The 20,419-nt window shown below is 36.7% G+C and overlaps 2 protein-coding genes across 2 annotated transcripts; both read right to left on the minus strand.

The window, feature by feature from the left end:
* Window positions 1-989: 989 nt before the first annotated feature.
* Window positions 990-2,018, minus strand: LOC131647299 (uncharacterized). The gene has a single exon (XM_058917210.1). The coding sequence runs from the start codon at window positions 2,016-2,018 to the stop codon at window positions 990-992; it is 1,029 nt and encodes a 342-aa protein (XP_058773193.1).
* Window positions 2,019-7,564: 5,546 nt separating this feature from the next.
* LOC131647321 (uncharacterized) lies at window positions 7,565-17,186 on the minus strand. Its single transcript, XM_058917225.1, has 3 exons — window positions 16,500-17,186; window positions 16,004-16,422; window positions 7,565-7,712 (listed from the first exon to the last, which is right to left on the minus strand). Exons 1-3 carry the CDS (start codon window positions 17,184-17,186, stop codon window positions 7,565-7,567), a joined length of 1,254 nt encoding a protein of 417 aa, XP_058773208.1.
* Window positions 17,187-20,419: the final 3,233 nt, after the last annotated feature.

Genomic DNA, 20,419 nt, shown 5'->3' on the forward strand with positions numbered 1-20,419 from the left:
TAATTCCGTATGAAAAATCTTAAAATAGATAGATGGAAGAGGAAAAAAAGGAGGAGAAACGATTATCTTTCTGTATCTCTGCGAGAAAGAGATGATGGAAATGAATTTGGACTTCTAAAGATAAGAAATTGCTTATTGAATATGTCAAGTTGCATGGTGAAGGCAGATGGAATTCTATTGCAAGGCTCACATGTTAGCTTAATACCAATTTACTTTATATTAAAAATGACAACGCATTTATTATACCAACATAACAAGTAAAATTAATTGATCCTAAATTCTTACATAGTAAAATGGCTAATGACTACCTTTTTTACCATGAGCCCTTTATCTGTCCTTTCAAACTCTAAAACTCATGATAGAAGGATCTCTGTAAATTCGTTGATTAAAATGTATACAAATATCTTATAATTTAAGTGGTTAAAACGACCATATATGTAATTAGTGTGGTATGAAACAATATCAAGGGGTTTGGGTTGACTAGTTCAGTCAATTTTGGTTTGGATTCAAGAACACCCTCATAATACCATAAGCATTGTTTAGTTCAAATGAGAAGGAATTGAGTATGAGCCTATTAAATTAAAATGTTAAGGAGTACAACACTAATGAATATGAGGGTACCTAGTACAAAGAAAATGACAAAGAGCTTTGTGAAAATAGACATAAATGTAGATGGACTAGAAGGGTGGTCAATCCTCTGCAGAAGCATTGGATGTTAAAGTAACTTTTTGAATTAAAGCTATCATCTTATTTCTTCTATCTTACTTTGCACAATCACCAAATATAACCTTGTTAGGCATGTGTGATAATGATACTTGTTTGTTTAAAGGCATAGTGAAGAAGTGGACTTTTGTAACAGATATAAAGGAGTTGTTTTTTTTTTGAAAGCAAGAGATATATATAATAGGGAGAACTAAGGGTTCTCCAAACCTTTTACAAAACGAACAGTCCAACACCGGAACAAAAAACAATATTACACCCAATTACAATTACGACATAAAAGACAATGGGTCTTTGTAAAAATCGTAAAAACAACAATTGGAATGAGTAATATTTCCATAAGAAGACCACCTCCAAACCAAAAATTTAATGCTCCAAACCATATTATTTATATTCCACACTTCATTCTTAAAACAAATACCATTCCTTGTCAACCATACAATCCAAGTTGTGGCTAACCAAAACACCCCCAATTTGCCGCTTTTAACCTTTGTACAGCGGCTCAAAGAATGCCATTCCACGAAAAAAGGGATACATTCTTCCTCCTCCCAACCCGAAAATCCCACCCACGAAGCAATTTCCTTCCAAACCAACTTTATCACTATGCATTTAAAAAACAAATGATCTGCCTCTTCCACATGAGAATCACAAAAAACACAATTTAAATTAGCATTTGTAAAATTCATACCTCTATACACCAACAAATCTTTAGTAGGTAATCTATTCAAAAATAGCCTCCAACCAAACGCTTTTATCTTGAACGGAACTTCCGCTTTCCAAATCAAATTGAAAGCTTCCTCACCCTTAATCGGAGGACCGAAAGGAATTCGCCTAGAAGCATATGAACCGTAACAAGAGGCAACCGTGTAACCTTTTTCCATATCCAACAACCAAACCGTATAATCCTTAGCATCATTTAAACTACCAAAATTATCTAATATATCCTTCAACACCGAAAAGGAATTTAAAAAAACCGAATCCCTTCCAACAACCGAAATTCCAAGATCCCCCCATTTCCAACTCCCATTACTCAACCCTCCCATAACCGCCACCGAAACCTTTTTTAAAGAAGAAGCTAAAAAAAGGTCCGGAAAAACCTCCTTTAAAATACCATTATTCCACCAACATGATTCCCAAAACGGGGTATTAAAACCATTTCCTACTATGAATTTGCAATTCGAAACTATGGGATCAATAGTTAAAGGATTATAAGACACATTACTAACCTTTAAAATATCTCTCCACCAAATCGAAGAAGATGCATTCTTGAAAGAATCCTGACCACAAATTATTTGCATGCACAAATCACCATACCGGGCCTTTAACACATCCAACCATAAAGACTTGTTACCTTGCACTATCCGTCATCTCCACTTGTTCAAAAGGGCCAAATTAAAATCGGCAATATTTTTTATCCCTAAACCACCTTTCGCTTGAGGAAGAGTCACTCCTTTCCACCCCACCCAATGAATGTGTCGTTTTTCCTCCCCCCTCCCCAAAGAAAATTACTTTGCAATGCCGTTATCACTTTTACTACTCTCGCCGGCATCTTGAAGAAAGACATAGTAAAGATAGTAAGTGTGCTCAAGATCGACTTCAAAAGAGTAATCCTACCACCAATGTTAAGAAATCTATTCTTCCATCCCGACAATCTCTTTCTCATTTTCTCCACTAAAGGAGTCCAAGTCGCTTCCTTCCTAGGATTGCTACCGATAGGAATACCAAGAAAAAGAAAGTTACTATTTTCAATCTTACAAGAAAGGTAATAAGCCGCGGCATCCAAAAAAAGAGGAGACACATTTATCCCAATCAATTTGCTTTTGTGAAAATTTATGCCAAGTCCCGAAACAAGTTCAAAAGATCTCAACACAATCTTTAAGGCCTTAACATGTTTCCAAGTCCCCTTTCCTACCAACAAAGTATCATCCGCAAATTGTAATATATCCACATCACACCTTCTTTTAATGTCAAAACTCTCAAATTCACCGATCTCAATGGATTTTCTAACTAGTCTCGCAAGTGCCTCCGCCACCAAAACAAAAACAAAAAGAGATAAAGGATCACCTTGTCTTAAGCCTCTATTGACAACAAATTCCTTAGTTGGACTACCGTTGACCATCACCGACATAGTGCTCTTGAAAATCAATAACTCCATCCACCTCCTCCATTTAACTCCAAAGCCCATTTTGACCAAAAGGGACCGAAGAAAATTCCACGAGACTTTATCATAGGCCTTTTCAAAATCAACTTTAAAAAGTAAACAAGATCCTCCCTCCTTTCTCGCATAGTCAACCACCTCATTGGCCACTAAAACTCCCTCTAATAATTGTCTACCCGGAACAAACGCACTTTGACAATGCGAGACTATAGAATTTAACACATGTTTTAATCTTCCCGCCAACAATTTCGCCACCACTTTATACATACACCCCACTAGGCAAATAGGCCTATAATCATCCAAACATAAAGGATTTGAACCCTTAGGAATCAAAGCTAAAAAGGAAGAAGTTATTACCTTAGCCAAATCGCCACCCTTGAAGACATATTCAAAATACCTCAAGAAGTCACTTCTCAAAATAGGCCAACATCTTTTAATGAAAAGAAAAGAATATCCGTCCGGACCCGGGCTCTTAGAATTCCCGCAACTTCCCATAGCCTCCATAATTTCCTCCTCTTGAAAAGGTCTCTCTAACCACTCTGTCGCGGGGAAAAATCGTATCTTTTTTCGGGATGAGACACCTGATGCCTTCTTTGGGCTCGAGTGCTCAAAAAAATGATTTTTCTTTGTTTCGACCAAACTTTTTATTGTTTCCAAAGTAGGAAAAGGAAAAAAGCTGCAATAACCTAAAAAGCGGGGGGAGATCTTGGGTAAGAGGGTTGGTTATACGAAGGGAAGGTATTAGCACCCAACGTATCTATAGTACTCTATAGGCTTCTTTGTTGTGTTTGTTTCATTCTATGTTATGGTGGAGGTTATGTTGTGAAATAGGTGGGAGACTAAGGTGTTTGTTTGATTATGCTCGCAAAGATCATCGCGATCCTCTGCATACATATCCCTTAGAGGGAATCAGAGCATCTGTAGCTCGGGGTCTACGGGTGCTAAGGTTTGAGTGGTTTGAGGGAGAAGTTTTGCTCGCCAAGGATACGACCTTGTGCCTACGTATTCTCAAAGGGATGTTGAGAAAGTCAGAGCAATCGTAGTTCCCACTTATGCTAGTGGAAGCAAAGGATAAGAGACAAATGTCATCTAAATGTTCGATGTATCTAATCTATATCATCACATACTGTCGCGGGGAAAAATCGTTGTCCTTTTCTAAATGAGACACCTGATGCCTTCTTTGGGCTCGAGTGCTCAAAAAAATGATTTTTCTTTTGTACCGACCAAACTTTTTATTGTTTCCAAAAGAGGAAAAGGAAAAAAGCTGCAATAACCTTAAAAGTGGGGAGAGATCTTGGGTAAGAGGGTTGGTTATACGAAGGGAAGGTATTAGCACCCAACGTATCTATAGTACTCTATAGGTTTCTTTGTTTTGTTTATTCCATTCTTGTTGTGGTGGAGGTTCTTGTGAGAAAGAGGTGGGACCTAAGGTGTTTGTTTGATTATGCTCGCAAAGATCATCGCGATCCTCTGCATACATATCCCTTAGAGGGAATCAGAGCATCTGTAGCTCGGGGTCTACGGGTGCTAAGGTTTGAGTGGTTTGAGAGAGAAGTTTTGCTCGCCAAGGATACGACCTTGTGCCTACGTATTCTCAAAGGGATGTTGAGAAAGTCAGAGCAATCGTAGTTCCCACTTATGCTAGTGGAAGCAAAGGATAAGAGACAAATGTCATCTCAATGTTCGATGTATCTAATCTATATCATCACATACATCTGTTTGTTTTTGTTTGAAAATCTTTTCATTATAAGCCCTGGGCCATGCCACTTATGGCGCTTAGAATGATAAAGATGTTTTTGTTGTTTAACCAGCCTTGTGGCAAAAACTTTCAATGAAGTCAGCCTTGTGACAAAAAGTTTTGATTAATCAGCCAGCCTTGTGGCAAAAGTTTCAATGAAGTCAGCCTTGTGACAAAAACTTTGATTAATCAGCCAGTACGGTGGCAAAACGGTTTGATTGATTAGCCAGCCTTGTGGCAAAAGAAATTTGATTGATTAGCCAGCCTTGTGGCAAAAAAGTTTGATTGATTGATTGTTTGTGATGATATAGAAGAGATACTCCTATCATAGAGATGATAAATGTCTAATCTCCTAGGGTATTTTGATTTGGATATTGGGGATGCTTATAAGAAGCCCGTGGGTCCTTGTACGAAGCCCAAGAGGAGGCTATCCGAGGGTCCTTGCATTGTAAGCCCAAGAGGAGGCTATGGGAGGGACAATCCAGGGTCCTTGCATTGTAAGCCCAAGAGGAGGCTATGGGAGGGTCACTCGTTTGTACAAAGCCCAAGGGGAGGCATGGTATAGTTGGTTTGAGATCTTAGAGCGATTTCACCGGGAAACCATACTCTATGTCCTAACCTAAACTAGTGGAGATTCTTTGCACGAAGCCCAATAGGAGGCTATGGGGAACCTAGCGTTGTACTAAGTTGAACAAGCATATATATAACACAATCACAAACATGAACAAGTACGAGCAAATATGAACAAGTACATGAACAAATATGAACAAGTATGAACAAGCACATATATATGACAGGGTGTGTGTATATAATGGAGTTTATGAAGGAAATATACCTGTAAGCATGATCCATTTGTATACACGGAGCTCGGGACTTATACTCGAGGAGAGGTCCACTTGAGTTTATTCAAAGCTATGTAAACAGGTATTCACAAAAGGGCTTGGGACTTATACCTACATGGAGGCCCATGGTATATTTTTGGGAAGATTTAAAGAAAAACCTTCATTTTTGGTTTGTTACTCAAAGTTAAAAAACAGATTGAGATATGTACAAAAATGTATGTGTACAATGAAATACCTAATTTCATGTACAGGAATGGGTATGTACAAAAGGGGCTTGGGACTTATACCTACATGGAGGCCCATGGTATATTGAAAAATTTTGTTTCTTTGGAGTTTTGTTGTTTTGAAAATGATTTGAAAATTGTTTGAAAATTGTTTTGAAAAGATTTTGTTAAGAAGTTTTATTGTTTTGAAAACTATACAAAAAGAAAAGAAATGGGACTTACACTCTCTAATATTCGAGAGGCCCCACATCGTTTTGAAAAAAGTTGCATGATTTGAAAGTGAATTGATTACTGTTGTGAAAACAGTTGATTGAGTTTTAGGCTTACCTCGAAGAATGAGAAAATTGGATTTCTGAGTTTGAGGTGTTACCGTGATCCTCAAGTGATGTGCTTGGAATAAATTAGGATTTAAACAGATGTTAAGCATCCTCACCAGCAGAATAGAACGTCGGATAAGCTCACAGCTTACAGCATTCTTTGATCATCCAATAATTGTTTATGGAATTCTACAGCAAATGGAAGACCAAACAAAACAAACAAATCCAAAAGACAACAGGGAAATAATCTCGAAGTCTTGGATGAAGTTAGAAAGTTCAAGTGATATAATCAAATAAAAATTTAAATGATTAACTACACAAAATAATATGAAAATATCAAATTCAAATAAAAATTAATTCTAAAAGAAGATATTTTTGTGGTTTTTTTCATGAAAAGATAAAATAATTAGAAACACAAATTTAAATATGCATCTAATATATTTTTTTGTTGTTTTAATAAGAATTAAAAAAAACATACTTATAAACACATGAAAATATTAAAAGAAAACTTTTAATCTTAAAAAAAACATATTTTTTGTCATTTTTTAATAAGGATTAGAAAATAAAACTAAATCCTATATTAAATTAAAAATACTAAGTCTTTTTTATGCAAACAATCTTTTAAAGAAAATTAAAAGAAATAGTTAGTAAAAAAACTAAGTAATTGGGCCAGAGGTGTAGAAAATCTGAAAGGGGGGTGCATGACCCAAATGAAAAGCTGAAGCAAATAGTAATAATAATAAAGCTGGGCCGGACCGGGTCGGGTCAGATGGAACCCGGATCCGCCCATGCTCTTATCACAAGCTGTTGGGTTGGGTTTGAGAACCCTAAATCGTGAAGAGAGGCAGCGCCTCCTTCTCTCTTTCTCGTTCCTTCTCACAACAAAACAAAACCAGAGAAAAAAAACTCTCTTCTCTCTCGATCGTTCTTCCTCTGTATGAACAACAACAACAACGATTCTCACCCAGTTCATGGTCTCTCTCTCGAGCTCACAGTGATGAACAACAATAACTCGGTTGTTCCTCTCTCTTGTTCTTTTGCTCTCACCGAACAAACAACAACAACAACCTTCGAGTTTTTCCAGCGGCCATGGAAATAGAAATCAGAAGCAAAAATCCAGGTATGTGTTATTAATTTCGTTTTCCTCTTGTCATGACATAGCAACAATTATTTATACTCTCTGTTTTCAGTTTTGAGCAATTTACAGGTACAACAATAATTAACAGCAAGGTTGAGAGTGAAAGGAGAAGCTACTTACTTGCGGCATGGAGGTTTTTGCCGGATTTTATTCAGGTATGTATCGATTCTTTGAGCTTCTGGAATTGACTATGATTGCTGCGTTTTGAACTGCTACTGCTTTGAATTTTTTCTCTGAAAATTTGTGAACTTTCTGTTGTTGAGCTCTTCGAATGGTTCTGTTTTTTCTGTAGGACCGATTGGAAGCTGCAGGTACAACACTGATTAATTGAAATATTGAGAGTGAAAGCAGAAAAACTTACCTGCGGCGAAGAGGTTTTCGCCGGACACTTAGGTATGTGCTTGCTCCTTCTGTCTTTGAATTATTGCTATGATGCTGAACCGTGATTTTGTTGTTGCTGTCTCTGCGTTTTTTCACTTGCAGTTGCAGCAACAATAACTGCCTTCAAATTTTTTCCAGTGGCTTGATTTCTTTCATGAACAAAGGTAGAGACCCACATGCTTTCTCTATTTTTTCTGGAAATTTTGTTTTAACAGAGAAATAGCAACAACAATATTGAGAGTAAGAGTGAAATTAACTTACCTACGGCGAGGAGGTGTTCGCCGGTTTATTGTTGAGGTACACCTTGAATTCTTTATTGTTACTAACAACCTTGAATTGTTACTAACAATTTTCCTAACAACTTTGCTTGTTGTTGTAGGCTTTTGATGAAGGTGATGCCATAACACCTCTCTTTGAAATTGCTTCAAGACTTGAAGATGGACTTCAAGTTGGAACTCTCCACTAAGGTATGAAGAATTTCTTCTTCACTCCCCTTCAAGAACTATGTAGCTAGAAACTCTTATTTTTCTCAAGTAGTTTTCTTTGATTTGAAGAATTTCTCCTTCTTACAAAGAAACATGAAAACTATAAGAGAAGAGGAAGAAGGGAGAAAGCTAGTAGTATAGTAGCTTTGGTGTGATTTGCAATGAAGTGAGGCCTTCTATTTATAGGAAAAGTTAAGGGTGTGTTTGGCATTTGGTAAACTTGATTGGCAAGTTTCAATCATTGCAAGATAAGAAAAAGAATAAGAATATTCTTTATGAGATTTTTCTCTTGCAAGTGGACATGAAATATCTTTGATTCCTTTTGTCTTGAATTATTTCTTTTTTGAATTATTTCTTTTGTTGGATTTTTGCTAATCTCACCCCTTTTTGTTTCTTTTTTCATGTTGCATGAGGACTTTGAAGAAAACATGAAGAAGCTTGAACTTGAAGGATGGAGATTTTGAAGATTGAAGAATTCAAGAAAGAATTGCATTTTCTTTTATTCTTTGTAATCCAAATTTATTCCACTTTAGAATTGTATGAACTTGTATTCTTGAAAGTGAATAGAATTTGAAAGTTGTAATATCTTTGAACCTTGAATTAGACTTGAAATGTTGTAATCTTGAATTTTGGACAAAGTCTCTATTGTAATTCATTTGAAATTTGGAACTTTGTAAAGAATGAACTTCATTTTTGAATGTTTGAATTTCCTTTAAAAATCCTTGAATGAAGTTGTATGAACCATGAATATTGGATATTCTTGAATGGAAAATCCTTGAAGTAATGTGAAGAATGTTCTTGTACCAATGAACTTTTAATTCTTGAATTTATGGTTTTAAACCATACTTGAAATAATCTTTCAACAAATGGACTAAAAGATATTTCTTGCAATTTCTGTGAAATTTCCATGAATTGTTTCAAACTTGTACCAACTTTCAAATAATCCATATGAATCAATTCTTTACCATGATGAATCCATAAGCCAAAAGTCGCGAAATAAATTCCAAACAAATCCCTTGAATCACACAAATGGCAATGGCGCATAAAAAGTGGATCACATTGAATTATTAGAGGACCTTGAGCCATTGTTTGAGTTGTGGCACCATGTCCTGATTAAGAAGTCAGTTGTTCAGATGAATTAGGTCAAAAACCCTAATTGTCGACCTGATGAAATTGATGACTGGGGATCTTGAATTGAGATGTAATTTCCATTGGATGTTGTCATATGAATTATTTGAAGATGATTGAAACCTTTGATTGACTTCCTGGGGATTTTTAGGGTTTCCCAAATGTGATCCCTGATTTTGGTCCCTGATAGTTCAAAACCCTAATCTGATGATTTGAAATTTCACTGTTGATCAATCCTTGTGTAGGAGATGTCTTGAGCCAATGGATTAGGTCAAAATGATGCACTTGGGGTCTTGAGGTCATATCCCAAGTCATTAGGTCAAATCCTGAGCAAAAGTCAGGAGTATGCTATCTTCAGTCAAAACCCTAATTTGGTTGATTCAAAGTCCCTGAGCTTGTTGAAATGAATCTCTGAGGACCAAATGTTGATTGTTGATGAAGATGATTCATTTGAAATGAAGGGGAAACAAAACCCTAATTGATTGTTACTTGTATTGATGAGTGATTTCTTGACTAAACCCTGCTGAGTCACAAGTAACAAACACAGGCTATGCAATTTGTTAGAGATGCAAATGATGCATATGCAAATGATATGAGGTGGTATCTTAGGTCAAAAATTGGGGTATGACACATACATCTGTTTGTTTTTTGTTTGAAAATCTTTTCATTATAAGCCCTGGGCCATGCCACTTATGGTGCTTAGAATGATAAAGATGCTTTTTAGCCAGCCTTGTGGCAAAAACTTTCAATGAAGTCAGCCTTGTGACAAAAAGTTTTGATTAATCAGCGAGCCTTGTGGCAAAAGTTTCAATGAAGTCAGCCTTGTGACAAAAACTTTGATTAATCAGCTAGTATGGTGGCAAAAAGGTTTGATTGATTAGCCAGCCTTGTGGCAAAAAAGTTTGATTGATTGATTGATTGATTGTGATGATATAGAAGAGATACTCCTATCATAGAGATGATAAATGTCTAATCTCCTAGGGTATTTGATTTGGATATTGGGGATGCTTATAAGAAGCCCGTGGGTCCTTGTACGAAGCCCAAGAGGAGGCTATCCGAGGGTCCTTGCATTGTAAGCCCAAGAGGAGGCTGTGGGAGGGACAATCGAGGGTCCTTGCATTGTAAGCCCAAGAGGAGGCTATGGGAGGGTCACTCGTTTGTACAAAGCCCAAGGGGAGGCATGGTATAGTTGGTTTGAGCTCTTAGAGCGATTTCACCGGGAAACCATACTCTATGTCCTAACCTAAACTAGGGGAGATTCTTTGCACGAAGCCCAATAGGAGGCTATGGGGAACCTAGTGTTGTACTAAGTTAAACAAGCATATATAACACAATCACAAATATGAACAAGTACGAACAAATATGAACAAGTACATGAACAAATATGAACAAGTATAAACAAGCACATATATATGACAAGGTGTGTGTATACAATGGAGTTTATGAAGGAAATATACCTGTAAGCATGATCCGTTTGTAAACACGGGGGCTCGGGACTCATACTCGGGGAGAGGCCCATTGAGTTTATTCAAAAGCTATGTAAACAAGTACTTACAAAAGGGCTCGGGACTTATACCTACATGGAGGCCCATGGTATTTTTGGGAAGATTTAAAGAAAACCTTCATTTTCTGATTTGTTATTCGAAGTTAAAAATCAAATTGATCGAGGTATGTACAAAAAGGTGTGTGTACAATGAAATACCTACTTTCATGTACAGGAATGGGACTTATACCTATGTGGAGGCCCCTGTTTATTTACAAAACATGGTTGATTAACAGCGCGAGGTTTCGTCGTTTGAAAATCTTTGAAAGTTTTGTTTTGAAAAAGTTTTCTGTACAAAGAAAAACTGTACAAATAAAAGGAAAGGGACTTATACTCTCTAATATTCGAGAGGCCCATGTTTGAAAATCAATTGATCAATCCAAAAAGATTTAATCAATAGTTTCTTTTGAAAAGAAAAACCAAAAGGAAACGGTTTATCGTTTTGAAAAATTGTGATCGTTTGTTTTAAAACGGTTTGAATTTTGACAAAAGTCAAATTAATTAAGATAAACACAAAGATTATACTTAATTAACACCTAAATGATTAGGGTTTGATCACAAAATATTTACAAATGGTTAAGTTTAAAAAAATCAAATGAAAAACAATATTTAAAGTATTTAAAAACACCTAAAAATATGTCATTTTAAACTTAATTAAAAATGTATTAAATAAATATTTTTTTTGTGATTCTTTTTGATATTCATAAAATACATATATAAAATAAGAAGTGTGTAAAAAATGAATAAAAAATGAGTTAATTTGATTGGTTAATTAATTAGTTAAAGTTGTGAAGAAAAATAAAAAAAATAGTGTTAAAAAATTGGGTTTTGTCACCACAAGGACTTGAACCCACGCCCTCTCTCTCACCAGCCAAAACACTTGCCAATTGGACCACGCGCGTGGTCTGTTTAACATTTGCAACGAATGAATTATATTTTTGAATCAATTCCTAATTTCAGTTTCAAAATCTGGCGCCAAGAACACAACCCTAACTTGAATTTGAAAAATCTGAAAACTGAATCATTTTGATCAAGTGAATAGCCTATCTTGCTCGATTTTTCACAAGGAACATGATGGTATCACTTAATTTTATTTATTTTCACTCTAAGATCATTAATTTTCTGATGAACACGAAGAACCCTAATCTTATGATTCAATCTGAAATCGTGTATGTGCAAGTTATGATGCAATTGATTGAGGGTTAATGATCCTCATGTGTGCAGAAACAAGATGGTATGTTCATATTTCATTTATGATGCATGGAGAATAGAGTTTGAAGTTCAAGAGAGCTTACCTTAAAAATGCCAAAACTGAGAATCGAATTCTGCAAATGAGAGGTTCCATATGTTATTTCTTGATCTGGTCAGCTTCAGTGGACCTTATGGAACATGTTTGGATGCTTGGCATGAATTGAAAACCTCTTGATCAATCTATGGTACCCGATCTGCAGTATGGTTCAAGTGAGGATTAAGCTTAGTGATTTTGGTGTTTCAGATCATGGATGATGGTTGGAACAGTTCATATAAGGTATATGGATGATGTTTGGATGGTTAGATTGGACAGAACTGAGCTTGAATGAAAATTGGCATGATAAGGCTTATGTTATGCATATTTGAGAAGTGAGGTAGTGATTCTGAGTTCTTGGTGTTTTTGGGGTGTATGGATGGATCAGACACATCACATATGATGTTTATGAGTTGTGGGAAGCATCACTTTGCTCAGAACTTCAAAGGTTTGGAGGTTGGGATTTCTACCTCTTTGAAAACAATGAAACTTGCAATTCAAGAAAGAAGAGACAAAACCTATAATTGTGAGGTTTTGGTGTGATTTTGGAAGTGATTTGAACCTCTATTTATAGGCCAAGCTTTCTGAATACAAAGCCCTTGCAAGTTGATCCAAGAATGATGATTTGGCTTAAGAGATAAAATGGAATCTTTCACATTAAATGCAAATGGTTAAAAGTGACTAAACCGTGGTTAAATCTCAAACTTCTTATCCTCTTCCATTCTGATCTTCAAATCAGAAAATATCTTCAATTATTGTCTTGATGCATCATTACTTGCATTATTTGGCAAAATGGTTCATAACTTAGTGAAAATGGCTTGAAATTTCAAGTGAAAATGATCACTAAATGCATAATTCAAAACCATAGCTATGCTCCATATTTTTTCATGCTCTTGGACATTTTGAAAAGCTCATATTACATACTTCAAAACCCTAGTTGAAAGTTTCTTCAAGACCTTTAGGGAAATGGGTGAAAAAGATCCATAAACTTTGAAGAAAATGAGGTTTTAAGTGAAATTTTCAAAAGATACCAACTTTGAAGCTCCATATCTCTTAAATGGTTGATCTTTTGGAAAAAAATTATATGTGACAAAGTTGTTCATTGGATCAAAATCTACAACTTTCATGTTGGAAGTTTTTTTCAGTTTGTAGGTGAAATTTTGAGTTATTCCCTTCCAAAGTTTGGAAAAAACCATTGAAAAACACTTAGAATTTTTTCTAAGTATAAAAGTCAAACTTTGACTTTTTGATTCTTTATTGATTTTCTTGATTTTTCTTGATCAAATGAATTCATATATCATATATTGATGATTCAAAACTTCAAAAGTCAAGGTTGACCAAAATTCCCCAAAAGTCAATGGTGATCTTGTACAGTTGACTTTTTCAGATGAATCGCGTTTCTGGAGATTTCAAATGAATCAGGCTATCCTTACCAAATGAGTGGTATGAATGGATCATATTGAGGCATTAGAGGATATTTGAGCCATGTTTTGAGTTGTGGCACCATGTCCTGATTAAAAAGTCAGTTGTTCAGATGAATTAGGTCAAAAACCCTAATTGTCGACCTGATGAAATTGATGACTGTGGATCTTGAATTGAGATGTAATTTCCATTGGATGTTGTCATAGGAATTATTTGAAGATGATTGAAACCTTTGATTGACTTCCTGGGGATTTTTAGGGTTTCCCAAATGTGGTCCCTGATTTTGGTCCCTGATAGTTCAAAACCCTAATCTGATGATTTGAAATTTCACTGCTGATCAATCCTTGTGTAGGAGATGTCTTGAGCCAATGGATTAGGTCAAAGTGATGCCCTTGGGGTCTTGAGGTCCTGTCCCAAGTCATTAGATCAAATCCTGAGCAAAAGTCAGGAGTATGCTATCTTCAGTCAAAACCCTAATTTGGTTGATTCAGTGCCTTTGAGCTTGTTGAAATGAATCTTTGAGGACCAAATGTTGATTGTTAATGAAGATGGTTCATTTGAGATGAAGGGAGAACAAAACCCTAATTGATTGTTACTTGTACTGATGAGTGATTTCTTGATTAAATCCTGCTGAGTCACAAGTAACAAACACAAGCTATGCAATTTGTTAGAGATGCAAATGATGCATATGCTATGATATGAGGTGGTATCTTAGGTCAAAAATTGGGGTATGACAGATGCCCCTATTTAAGTTTCTTCAACCTGAGACATGAAGATTGAAAATCTTCGTTTTGATAGGGTGGAAGAGACTTAAATATCAGAAGACGCGAATTTTGGACCTAAGATACCAAAATTGCGGATGATGCAAGGATATCTTTACCGAGGGGATATCAAGAACTGGCTCCGCTGGGGAAAAGAGATCGGGAAGGATGTCTCAATCCGTTTTAGGAAGAGAATCCGTTTTTTCGGGAAAGCAAGTGTATGCTTCACCGGGGAACGATAGCTTTGTAAAAAAAACTTACCTATCGACATTATCGACTATCAACACATGGATAGACTTGTTTAATAATGCTATGGTGATAGACTTGACATGGTAAAAAGAGTTTCAAAGGTTCGGTTAATATTACCGACTATCAGCATGGTGATAGACATGTTAAATAATATAACCAGAACAAAAGGTTACCGACTACCAACCTCGTGATAGCGGTTTTGAAGACATGATCAATTATCAGCCGAGTGATAAAATGATTCTGGAGACTTAGCTAGGGAAATTACTGGTTATTCAGCCTTGTGAACAGTAATAAGGCCCTGATTGTCAAATGGTCTTCATGATTGATTTCCTTGAGAGGAACAATCTTTTGGAAGAGACATAAGCTGCTCGGATGATGAGGCTATTGCTTATTGTCTGTTTTTCACGACTCTATTTGAGGAATCGGAATTTGAATCTCTGGTAAAGACAGGGTTCTAACCAAGAATGAATTGGAAAGAAACGGTCAAACAAGACTTTGTACCCAATGAGGGATGAACTCAATTGGAGATTTTCTCCTTCGTTTTGGAGAGGAAAAACCTAAGCAACCTTCTTCCACGGGGAATGATCTCAGTGGGGAACTGGAGAAAGAAGATGTTCTTTCTGCTTATGGGTGACAACCTACTTGGAGGGATGACGCGCCCATATTTTTTCCTTTTTTCTCTTTTTTTTTTTTTTTTGGGATAGATATATCCTAAACAAGTGATTTTATAGCAAACATTGAAAAATGCAAGAATGCATAAATGATGCAAATATGTATGAATGATGAATGTCATGAATGTAGCATGCATACTGACGAAACTGACAGACAAAGGAGTATATACTGGAGAAGGACCAACGTCGCAATACAACCAGATACTTGGTTAATGTTCTTCAACACGGTGCAGCTAACACGGGTGATGAATGGTGTTGCATGCTTTCAACTTTTCCGGGGAAGATAAGCATCTTTTCTTATTGAGATGGAAGAACTTCTTCACTGGAGATAAAAAAATCTTCGTCACTGGGGATAAAAGACCCTCTTCACTGGGGATAGAAGAGCTTTTCCTATCATAATCTTTGATTCATCCTATGGAGATAGCTGTTGATGTTCCTTCGGTTGTTCACCACTCAAAGGAAAGTTTCGCTTTTATTTTGAAAAAGAAAAGTAAATTCATTTAAAACTTTTTTTCTCTTTTTTTTTCAAAAGTGAATAACACAATTAAAGCGTCATTTTGCAAGCTAGAAAAGATCAAGAATTGCAAACAAATGGGCACAAGGCTCAAATTTATTTAATAGGATGGTAATCAGCTAAAGGCGTGATTCCATAGAGTATTTACAAAAGTTGGAAATGGTAATTATGCGGAAAAGGCTACATTGAAAGCAATAACCACTATTCCCCCTAACAACTTTGAGTTCCAACTGTGCCTGTCGCTTCAGATTGGCGATGATTTGATTGTAGATCCTTTGATGAAAAAGACTCTTCAGGTGATTTCTTGATTAAATCCTGCTGAGTCACAAGTAACAAACACAAGCTATGCAATTTGTTAGAGATGCAAATGATGCATATGCTATGATATGAGGTGGTATCTTAGGTCAAAAATTGGGGTATGACACACTCCTTCTCATCCTCACTAATCCTATCAAAATTAATTCCGTCAAGAGCAATGGAACCAACGTCAAGACCACCAAATTTTCTAGAAAAATGATGAACAACTTCCTCTTTGATTCCTTCCACCGAATCCAACACACCTCTACTAGAATTTATAGGTCCAATGTGATTATGCCCTCTATTCTCCTTCATAACCTTGTGAAAAAAACCACTATTAGCATCCCCCTCCTTAAGCCATCTCAATCTAGATTTTTGGATAATCATGTTCTCTCTAATTCTCAACCTTGACCAAAATCTACTTGTAGCTTCCTTTCTCTCTTTTATAATCTCGGGATGAAGATCTTCCGCTTCCACTTCCAACCTATCATCACCATGATTAATATCTCGAGCACCTTCCTCCACCTCCAAATCAATCTTACCGAACACCTCCTTATTCCACCACTTTAATCTACCTTTCAATCGGAAAATTTTTTCTTTCAAAATAAAGTCTCCTCTCCTTCCACCTTAATATCATTCCACTCCTTTTCGATAAAAGAATAAAAAGAATCGGAAGAAAACCATTCATTGTTAAATTTGAAAGGTTTTGGACCCCAATTTTCTTTGTCTACTTCCAACCAAATAGGACAATGATCGGAAATATCACGGTCACCCACAAATTGCCCCACCACCCCCCACTCGTTAACGGTGTTCTCCGAAATAAGAAACCTATCTATCCTACTCATAGAATTTCCATCCCCGCTATACCAAGTGTACTTTTTACCTTTGCAAGGGATATCCACCAACATGCTTTCTTCTATAAAATCCACAAATTCATTCATCTCTATAGAATTAGAATTAGAATTAATTACCCCTCCCCTACCTCTTCTTTCATGACGATTCTTGGTTGCATTGAAATCTCCCCCCAATATCCATTCTCCATCCTTATGCGCTTCTTTCAAATCCAATATCCTTCTCCACAAAATTCTTTTTTTTGAGAGATCACAAGAAGAGTAGATATTAACCAAATAATGAACTTTATTAGACTTCAAGATCTTGATACCGAGATAACCCTCCCCTTTGAAACTAGACACCACCTCCACATTCTCTTCATTCCACAACGTTATAAGTCCTCCCGATCTACCAATCGAATTGGAATACGAATACCCAATTCTATTATTCTTCCAAAAGCTCTTTGCCACCCAATATTGCATATTAACTAATTTAGTTTCTTGAATCATAAAGACTTCCACCTTGCTCCTTGTGATTAAAGCACTAATCCTTTTCCTTTTCAAAAGATTTCCCCCGCCTCTAATATTCAAAGATCCTATTAACATAAAGAACCTTTGTTATTCTCTATCCTACTAACCTTTCGTGACGTCGCATCCATTTCCAAAACTTCTAACTTCTTTAAGACCACATCTTCCTCTCCATAATTAACCACACCCAAAGCTTCCATAGCTTTCCAAATTTTAGATCCCGCTTCACAGTCTAAATTTCCCCACAGTCTATGATTGTTCCTCGCAATATCACTAAAATCACTAAAATTGGAAGAAGATATCTCCTGGCTAACGCCTATCGAAAGGACAGGAACGGATTTAGCGGGAGCACAAATATTCTCCTTCGAACCCCCAAAACCGAGCTCAGACCTACTTTTAATCGACCTCGGACCGTTGACCTTCAAGTCCCTAACTTTGTTCTTATTAATCGACAAAATAGCCTTTTTATGAAGCGATCCTCCCACATCTGAAATGTTTTTGTATGTTATTTTCCTTAAAGAATTCTTTTTCTTTTTCTTTACTTGATGAATTGCTCCATCAAAAGTGTTTGGAAAAGAACATGCTGCTCCCTGCCCCTCCTTTTCAGAATCATCTCCTCCCTTAGCAAGAATACGTGTTTGCCTCATTGTCTCAAGAACACAAGAAGATGCGACAGAAATAGAGTCTGAATCTTCTACCGCTTCATTCTTAGATAAAATAGGACCCGCATCAACCAGAACATGCCCCTTTCCGTCAGCAATCCGATCCGCAACATATATCTCCTCGCGAAATTCACCCCCCTGATGCCGGACCCCCGATGTTGTGCTCCTTCTCTCCTAACAGAACCGCAACAACCTCCGAAGTCTTCTGCTCAACGCATCGACCTTGCGAAATTTCCCGATAAACATGTTCACTCCTAACACCATCCTCCCCCCGAGAATCACCGAAGTCGGATAAGAATTCAGAAGAAACCGAATCGGAGTCAAACTCAGATCCAGAAACAGATGCATAAGATTTGCGAGATTGGGTGACACGGCCTCCCCCATCTTCCTTGATAACCAGATTGTATACTTTGTCATCAATCTCCACCAAATAACGTTGCTGCAATTCAAATGCAAACAGAATCTCAATAAGCATTCTAGCCACGTCGAGCCTCGTCCCGCTTGCCGTGTAGTCATCTAAACAAATCAATTTCCCAATTGAATTTGCCAAGGCGGATAAGAAAACCAAGTTCCGAGCATGTGAGGAATACCAAAAACACTGATCCAGATGGATCTGCCCGCATCCAAAGCTCCTTCTTCCCACTTCTTCACCTCTGCAAAACTATTCACCCACCAACTTTCGCCTTCGTCTATCAGCGACTTAATAATCCCCTCTTCAGATTCTTCCAACAAACAAATGGAGCTACTAATAGGTGTCGCCTTAATGGTGTGAAATCCTTCCATCTCCAATTTCGTTTGCAAACCTCCAGTCGACCCTAGAATCACCACTCTACCCAAATAAGCCTTCTTGAATCTCCCTTTAACCTCCTCAGAAGAAGAATGTTTCAGAATGCACACAGGTGTAGTATCTATAGAAACTTCAGCCTTATTATTCACTACGTCGACAAACGACCTATGACCGATGCTCACTCCTCCCCTACCTCCAGAACCACTACCGAAACTATCATTCCGCATTCTGACCCCTGCAAACCTTCCTAGTCCTTCGGCACCCTTATGTAATACAGTGAACTGACTTTATTGAAAATGTCGCGGATAGCAAGAGTCGCCACCGACTTTTATTTTATCAAATTTAAAGAAAGGCTAAAAGAACAGAAAAAGACCTTTTAAAAAGATTTTGGGTTCGGGGGTAAGTTATACAAAGGGAAGGTGTAAGGCACCCTTTGTATCCATGATTATCCATGGGCTCTTAATTGCTTAGCTCACTTTGTTTTGATTTGTTTGAAAAGTAGGGTGTGAATAAGAAAAAGATTTGTTAAGGACTTTAGCTTGTAAATAAGCGTAGCCTTGTTTTGAAAGTATTTGAAAAGAGTGGGAAAAAGATTTTGAATTATAGAGCAAGCATTAGTAGCAACTACCCTAAGTTTGAAAAATCGTTCTTTTAGCTTTTCAGGCGAAAGGATCTATCCATACCATAAAAGGGCAGGAAGTCTTTCAATTGGATGTTTTAAGGGTCATCGAGTAATCGTTCTCCATAAGACTGTCCCATGCCATAAAGAGGGCAGGTAGTCTAAGGGAAGGATAAAATAGTCATTAATCTTTTTAGGCATCATGCGAAGATACCTTAGCGATTTGGGACAATCATCTTTTACCGAGGCAGCTTCGAGGGACTAGATGATTTTTAATCTCTATAGGCAATCTTGCTTTAGGTATCCTCGGAATCGAGGGACTTGACTATTTTAAGAATTTAAAGGCAACAGGCAACAGATAATAAGGCAACAGGCAACAGATAATAAGGCAATAGGCAACAAGAGAGGTTACCCTAAAGGTGTGTGGGTGCAACAATCACGTGGTTCAGTTCGAATATTTAATCTTGTAATTAGTGATGCTAATTCAATTCATGGTTGCACTCCCTATATTACTAACCACAGCAATTAATATTACGGAAATTAAAGGCAGAAAATAAATTCCTACGCTATTACAATAAACACCTGCGGGGATGGGGGAAATTAAAAGGCAAAAGAATAAGAGAAATCAATAATTAGTTTTAAACATTGAATGCCTTCATTTCCCTCGAACCTTCGATTGACCCTGAAAATTAAAATGAAAACAATAGAGGGTGAATGTAGGCGGAGTTCATTATATTTGAAGGCAAGCCCTAATTTTAGGATAAAGGCAAAATAAAATTAAAATGATATTTTAAAGAAAAAGGAAATAGAAACTTAGCTTTTGATTTGGCGGCGCATAGTAGGAGGATCGTGGTTAACCCTGAAAATTGGGCATAAAGAAAAGGGATGTTAGTGTATTTAAAGATCAACCCTAATCGGTGAAACCAAACCAAATAAAACAGTTAAAAATAAAAACAAAGAGGTTTTTGAAAAGATTCAGGGCAAACCCTGATTTTTTAGGGAATGAGGTTTTAGGAGAAAAGATACTAAGTTGATGGATGACATCTACCTAACAGTGATTAGTGGTCATGATAAAAATGTCTAAAACAAAATCAGGGTTTAAAACCACGGATTAAACATG

Source organism: Vicia villosa, linkage group LG1 (genome assembly GCF_029867415.1).
Source record: "Vicia villosa cultivar HV-30 ecotype Madison, WI linkage group LG1, Vvil1.0, whole genome shotgun sequence".
Classification (NCBI taxonomy): Eukaryota; Viridiplantae; Streptophyta; class Magnoliopsida; order Fabales; family Fabaceae; genus Vicia; species Vicia villosa.